This window comes from Loxodonta africana, chromosome 5 (assembly GCF_030014295.1).
Source record: "Loxodonta africana isolate mLoxAfr1 chromosome 5, mLoxAfr1.hap2, whole genome shotgun sequence".
Taxonomy (NCBI): Eukaryota; Metazoa; Chordata; class Mammalia; order Proboscidea; family Elephantidae; genus Loxodonta; species Loxodonta africana.
The window spans coordinates 84,845,562-84,853,652 of record NC_087346.1 but is presented as its reverse complement, the minus strand read 5'-3'; the positions used below and the strand labels follow the sequence as shown (position 1 = coordinate 84,853,652).

Sequence of the window (8,091 nt, the reverse complement as noted above, 5' to 3'; positions counted from 1 at the left end):
GCTCCTTCTTAAAATCTGTAGGTCAGGTAGCAAAGGTTTCATTTTTTTTTTTTTTTTTTTTTTGCATTTTATACTAGCCTGATTTTCATTGGATGCCCAAACTTCCAGAAGGGAAGGGAAGTTCCCTATTTTTTTCATTTTTCTAAAGTATTTTCTCAATGGAATATATGACTAAATGATTTAAGAAAGTGTGTATACTAATGTTTGAACTTTAAATGTTCCAATTTACAAAACTTGCTTTTCGTTTGTTTTATTATCTCCACAGCCCAGTGAGAGTCAAAGAGTCGCCAGGGGACCATACCTACATGGTCACCTGCCACCACCTCCTCTGACCTTAAGGCCAAGATGGGGTCCATCACGTCTTCCTCTTCAGTCTGGCCCAAGACGTACTCTACCACTTCCTCCTCGCTTCATCCCTGGGCGCATTCTATTACCACCTCTTCCTCCCTCTAGCCCAGGGCAAGTTCCACCACCACCTCCTCCTCCTTTGGGCCCAGTGAGAATTCCATCTCAACCTCTTCCATTGGTACCTATTAGACAACCTCTTCGATTGGTACTTATTAGACGACCTCAACCTTTTCCAAGTTATCCAAATCCACCTTTCCAACCAAGACCCTATCCTCCAATACCTATTAGGGTGCCAAGACCTCCACTTGCTTTTATTCCTGTACATCTTCCTATTTACCCTCATTTCCCTAACCTTAAACCCCAAATAATAACAACCACCACAGCTACAACTACAACCACTACCACTACAGAACCCACCACCACCACAACAGCAGCTATCACCACTTCTACAGAAGCTACCACTGCCAAAACGGCAGCTATCACCACTTCTACAGAAGCTACCACTGCCACAATGGCAGCTATCACCACTTTTACAGAAGCTACCACCACAACAACAGCAAGCACCACCACTTCCACAGAACCCACAACCACGACAGGAACCATCTTCACTTCCATAGAACCCACAACCACAATAGCAAGCACCACCACTTTCACATTACCCACAACTACAACAGCAACCACTGTCACTTCCACAGAACCCACAACCACAACAGCAACCACTATCACTTCCACAGAACCCACTACAACAGCAACCACCATCACTTCCACAGAACCCACTACTACAACAGCAATCACCATCACTTCCACAGAACCCACAACCACAACAGCAACCACCATCATTTCCACAGAACCCACTACTACAACAGCAACCACCATCACTTCCACAGAACCCACAACCACAATAGCAAGCACCACCACTTTCACATTACCCACAACCACAACAGCAACCACCATTACTTCCTCAGAACCCACAACCACAACAGCAACCACCATCACTTCCACAGAACCCACAACCACAACAGCAACCACCATCACTTCCACAGAACCCACTATCACAACAATAAGCACCATCACTTCCACAGAACCCACTACCACAAAAGCAGCCTCCATCACTTTCACAGAACCCACTAATACAGCAACAACAGAATCCATCACAACATCAGCAGAAACCGCCACCACAGCATCTACTGTATCTAGAATTACAACCAACTCTCTCTCCACCACATTCCCCAGCACCACTATCCAAGTTACAACCCCCATTCAAACTATTTCAAGCAGCACAGTTTTACAGAGTTTGTGGGATAAATTTCTTGCCATTTTTGGTTGAAGATACAATAAATTATGGTTTTCAAACTGCTCTGAGGTCTTGGGAAAAACGAATTTCAGTGACTCCAGTGAAACAAACCCCGATCTAACCAGGCCACCAAACAAATAAAGCATTTGAGCAATAAAAACCAAACCAAGGCCGTTGCCGTCAAGTTAATTCCAACTCATAGTGACCTTATAAGATAGTGCAGAACTGCCCCATAGTGTTTCCAAGGAGCAGCTGGTGATTTGAACTGCCGACATTTATGTTGGCAGCTAAACACTTAACCACTGCACCACTAGGGCTCCATTTAAGCAACAATGTGCATCTACTGCTGTCATGATAGCTACCACACTATCTTATATTTTATCATCCAAAGACATCTTAAATGTCAGGTTCCCAGAAGAAAAACAGAGACCCTTTATGAAAAAAGACATGTAATAAGGGCCTATCTAGAAAGAGTTGGCAGGAATAAGGAAACCAAAAAGAGGTATCGAGGCATTCTAGATCTAGCCACAATGGAAGCTTTTACTGTGCCTAGGCTTGATAGGGCAAAGGGAGATACCAGAACCTGAATAAGAGTTGTGACAGTGGAGGAAAGGCTGCCCAGTGAGGTCTGTTGTTGTGAAGGGATATAACCACCGCCAGATAATGCAGGAAGAGAGCAAGTTAGTAGCTCTATCTCTCCTCCTCTTATTGCTTCCATCAGTAGAACTCTACCAAAATCTCACAGTCAAGGCAACCCATTGAGTTTAGTTTGTATGGTCATCCTCTAAGGGTAGAGAGCCAGGCAGAGAAGGGTGGGCTTCAAATTAGGAATTATCAGCACACAGGCTAACACTTCTAGTAGGCTCAGCATCTTGAGGCCAAAGAAGTAAGAAAAAGTATGGGTCCTTGACTTCCTTCATAGAAAGAAGTAGAGATGACAGTAAGATAAATTATAAGAGTATAACAACTTCTATTTTTCCAGAAAATGCACATATTTATACGGGAAACTAGGTAATAAAAGGAAGCCCTGGTGTCATAGTAATTAAGAGCTACAACTGCTAACCAAAAGTTTGGCAGTTTGAATCTACCAGGCGCTCCTTGAAAACTCTCTGGGACAGTTCTACCCTGTCCTGTAGGGTCACCATATGGTCTCTGTGAGTTGGAATCTACTGGACAGGAATGAGTTTGTTTTGGTTTTCTTTTTCTTTTTTGAGGCAATAAAAGTAAGTAATATAAAATAAAAAATACTTAAAATAATTATAAAATTTAAATAGAAATAATGTATGCACAAGTATAAATACAAAAATAAATATAAAGTAAAATAAATTTTTAAAAGTTTAAAGGTGCTTTCTTGAGCATAGCAAGACAGTGTATAAATACAAATCATGAAATAAGATGTTAATAAATTGATCATTTTACTTCCTCCAAAGATATCAAAATTATGCAAATTTTTTAATGATAGTATAATTGAGGTATTCATTTCTGAAGTGGAAAGTCCATTTTATCTATTCTAGCTATCTAAATGAGACATAAGGCTGAATTTATTTTATTAAAATAGAGTTAAAGTAAAATTTGATTGTAAGAGATGTTTTGGAGGATTTTAGAAACCTTAGAAAATTGATAGGAAACTACTTAGGTGTATCATGCATAAACTCACTTAGTTTATTGCAAGGTAGTTGTGGCAAGGCACACAAGGGAGGCAACATTCATTTAGAGCCAGAGAATCAGAATTAACAATTACAGTTACAATGTTAGTTCAATGGTTAAAGTCCAAATCTTTAGACTTCAGGGTTTCGCTTTTAATGAAAGGTCTTGGGTGGAAGGCTTAGCCACGGCTCAAACTTGGCAGAGGTCCCTCTAGCTAGGGTCCAAGGTCGGTGATGGCAGACAGACTCTCAGTTCCTTCTCTGGCTTCTCTCAGTGAGTGAGCAGAAACTTGGGTTTATATGTGAATTTGTCACCTTGCCTCCAACAACAAGGGCCAATGAGGCTTGAAAGACTGGTTAGTATGTTTTTTCTCTAGGATTAGAGAGTAGCCGAATGATGCATCTTCTCTTCAAGTTTAAAGATTAGGGACGCTGTTTAGTTTTATTTTTATATTTTCTTGTGTCACAGCATGTTGTGTCAAAGTGAACTCAAAGGTTGTTTACGTTCTTTACCTACTTCACTTGCTTCTGTGTTTCTATTCTAAGTTCAGAAATTTTCTAAATAACTTTCTTATGACTTACAGGTTTCTAATGACATATAGTTAATGTTACAGAGCCTCACAAAGGTAGGCAGTCCTTTTTCTAAGTTCATATTATGCGTGCATATACCTATGAAAGTATAATAGTGTCCTACACTCTGGGATTTGAGATCATTATAGAAACATACGAGACAAGAGAAAATTGTGTTCCAGAGGTAGTTGTTGTTGTTAGGTGCTGTTGAGCCAGTTCCGAGTCATAGCAACCCTATGTACAACAAAATGAAATACTGCCCAATCCTGCCATCCTCACAATCATTGCTATGTTTCAGCCACTGTGTCAATCCATCTCGTCAAGGGTTTTCTCTTTTTTGCTGACCTTCTACTTTACCAAGCATAATGTCCTTCTCCAGGGACTGATCCCTCCTGACAACGTGCCCAAAGTATGTGAGATGATGTCTTACCATCCTTATTTCCAAGGAGCACTCTGGCCGTACTTCTTCCAAGATACACTTGTTCATATAGTCCAGTTCCTTCAATTATTTGCTCAGCATACAGATTGAATAAGTATGGTAAAAGATACAACCAGCAGATACTGCTACAGAACTAATTGATGTGTTCAGACCACTATTAATCATGAGCTGTCATTCAAAATTTCATTTTTTTCTGACTGGTATTTAACTCTTTGAAACAGAAGTTTATAAAACTTGCTGTGGAATGTGTAATATGGAGGATCCAGTCTTCTCTGTATATTTGGCCTATTAAGAACAGCTCAAACTTTTCCTTCAAGACACAGGACAGAACTGTCCGATCTCCTAGTCAGTTGATTCCATTACCATAATCTGGTTTCTAAAACTTTCTGGTACTTAACCATTAACAAGTAAACCAACAGTCTACTAATTTCCCAGGATGAGGCCATCAGAGTCTCTGTGCTGTCAGGTCTCTACTACCTCTCCTGTTCTTCTTGGTAACAACTGGACAGATTTAATATCCAACTTAATCCTCAATCTGAAGTTCATTTAGTAAACATATACTAAATGCTTGCTACAGTTAGGCACTTTGGTGAGGTATTGGTGGTTCAGTGGTAGAATTCTTGTCTTCCATGGGCAAGACCAGGGTTTGATCCCTCACCAATGATCTTCAACACAGTCACCACCCGTCTATCAGTGGAGGCTTGTGTGTTGCTGTGATGCTGAACAGGTTTCAGCAGAGCTTCCAGACTAAGATGGACTAGAAAGAAAGGCCTGGAGATCTACTTCCAAAAATCAGCTGCTGAAAACCCTAGGGATCACAACTGTCCAATCTGCAACAGGTCATGAGGATGGTACAGGATGGGGCAGCATTTGGTTCCATTGTGCATGAATCACCATGCACTGGGTTCAGCTCACCAGCAGATAAGAACAACATTAGACATTTTTCTATGACCTATGCAAAGTAAAAAAAGAATTAAAGAATTACATATATATATACATATATATTTCTCATCATTAAGGAACTCTTTATCCCTTCCAAATTTGGCAACCATCATCTAATGCTCTTCTCGAAGGCTGTTTATTGAGCCCTATTTCAGTTGCCAGGCTAGGCTGGCCACCTGAAGGGACAATTTCAGCAAGGAAGGACACCTGCCCATTCCTTTTCCTGTCCCAAATGAGCCCTTGGGAAAATAGTTTGCTGAGTGACATCACACTGGCACTCTTGTGGAACAGATGGGCTCATTGGTTTTGCAAGTCCTCTATTAGTTTTATTTCACATTCAGCATATCGTTTGCCTGTTATTAATTTTCCTCCCAGTCCTCTGCTTCCCTTATCCTTGTTAGGAACAGTTTCCAACCAAGACTGACAGCCTTCTCTTCATAATGTATTCCTCTTTACTCATGCTTCCTGGGTTACCCCTAATGTTCCAGAGGTTGCCCCCTGTGCAACTCTAGGAGCAGCACCGCTCACCAGGTGCTCCATACCTAGCAGTTCTTCCCCACCTTTCCACAAATCATTGTTTCTCTGACTAATATACTAGATTCTTCTTTCATGCCGTTTGGAAATCTCTACCAGAAAAAAAATGTCCCTGTATTGTGGGATTTCCCTTGAATCCTGAAGTGGATGAACCAGGCTTCCCTCTAAAGACAGACCACAGATATTTCTCAATTCATGCACATCTATGCCCTCTCTCACTCTCACTAACTAAATTATAACCCTCCATGGAGTCTTGAAATGTTGCATGCATATTTGTTTCCATCTGAAAATAAATAAAATAACAAACCACTCTCATCTTTCAAATTTCTCTTGAAGCCCAGGGGAGAATAGATATCTGTTAGACATCACTGCTATTATAACCAAGCCCACATTTCCAGGGTAAAGACCACGCCAGAGTCATAGTCTGCCTGAGTGTATTGACTGAGAATGCCTTCTCAATTTGGTCACCATTCTGAACCACTCCAGGGTCTCATCAAATGTAGTGTGCATGTGGGGAGAGGAAGGGTTTATGTGTGTATCATACATTTGTATATATTTAGCCGGGTGGGGGATGTGGTAGGTTGTGGGATGCTGTGGCTCCTGGGCCAGGAAGTTCCATAAAAATGAAAAAGAACTGCAGCTGCAATGCCTGGGCTGCAATGGACAGATCCACAGGGTTAGATACAAATGACTTTGGCAGTCGCCATAGGTCTTCGTTACCTAGTGCTGCTATAACAGAAATATCAGAAGTGGGTGAGTGGTTTTAAAGGACAGGAATTTATTTTCTTATACTTTGGGAGGGTAAAAGTCTAAATCAGAGTCTCATTTGTGCCAATTTCTTCAGTGGCCTCTCTCCTAGTTTCTAGTGTCTACCAGCAATCCTTAGCATTTCTTTGCTTGTAGACAATCTTCACGTGGCATCTGTCTTCCCCATGTGTGTCCCTGTGTCTATTCTGCTGTTTTTAGAATTAAGAAGTGATTAGGTTTAGGGCCTACCTTGCTCTAGTATGACCTCTTTAACATAACAAAAAAAAAAATCCCTTCTTCCAAACAGGATCGTATACACAGGTACAGGGGCCAGGACTTCAATATATATTTTGGGGCTACACAATTTAGTCAATACATGATACAAGATTGTGGATGAAAAGTGAATAATGCTTCATCTAAATAAAATGCTCTATTCAATTTAATTAGTTCAACAAGTGTTTACCGTGTACCAGGCTTGATGTTCATAAGTGTACAGAGTTGCTGCCTTAACAGATCTCAATATTTGGTTGGAAATACAAACGTTAAATAAATTACTGCAACTGTTTTACAAAAGAGCAACTGCATGGGCTGCAGGATCAAGTATTACCCACTCAAAACTGCTATAATATTACCAAAGAAATCTCAATCCAGTACCAGCATTCAACAAAATCCACACCAACTTAAACCTCCTTCAACTTCAGCTGGTAAACAAAATGGTCAACTTCAAAACAAGTCAAAACCAGAGAAAACATCTAAACAGTCAAACCTGAACGTGAATACAAACCTGAAGAAAAAATCCACTACCATAGTTTAGACCCCAGCTACATCTGCTACAACTACATCGGATGCTACTTCCATTCCTTCAACCTCTACTTTGGTCTCAAAACCCATCCCATCATCTTAATCTGTTGGCAAAAGATCTGTTTCTACAATTCAGGTTACAAGTATGACAACAACTGCTGTAACAACTATTTCACCCACCACCATACCCACCATACCACTAACACTAACACTATTGCGTCAAGACAATACAAGTCACTACTTCCACTCCTGCCACCTCCACAGTAACCACTACTAACCTACTCCCCACAACTAATACCACACCTGCCACTACTGCTCAGTCCTCTGCTTCTGCCCTATCTGCTAATACCACCATTGCATTTGTAGTCACTACCCAACCTGACCTACCTCCCCATGTAATACTGAAATGGTCACCTCTGCTGATATACAAATGATAATGCATCATTTTCAATAGCTACTAGTAATCTTGAGCCTGAAACAACCATGTTTTCCACACCTATTTTCACATCTACTGCCAATGACACCGCAACTGCGGCCTCAACTACCTCTACCATTACTTTATCTCCTCCCACCCAACAGCAACCATTCCATCGATGTGCACCACTGTGTCTGACACCACTTCACTCTCTGTCCCCAGCACAGCCCCCAGCATATTTATACCTTCCACACTTTACGTTAACACCCTTCTTGAAACTACAACTCCAGCAACTGGCACTAAAACCAATATATTAGACACAACTGAAGGCTCTCTAACAATTATCTCTCGCACA

General features: G+C 40.9%; 1 protein-coding gene across 1 annotated transcript; it reads left to right on the top strand.

The window, feature by feature from the left end:
- Window positions 1-247: 247 nt before the first annotated feature.
- Window positions 248-1,987, top strand: LOC104846271 (mucin-2-like; the record flags this gene model as incomplete). The annotated part of the gene is made up of 1 exon (XM_064286308.1): window positions 248-1,987. A coding segment is annotated over one exon (1,428 nt), but the record flags the coding sequence as incomplete, so codon positions are not given.
- Between the last annotated feature and the right edge of the window lie 6,104 nt (window positions 1,988-8,091).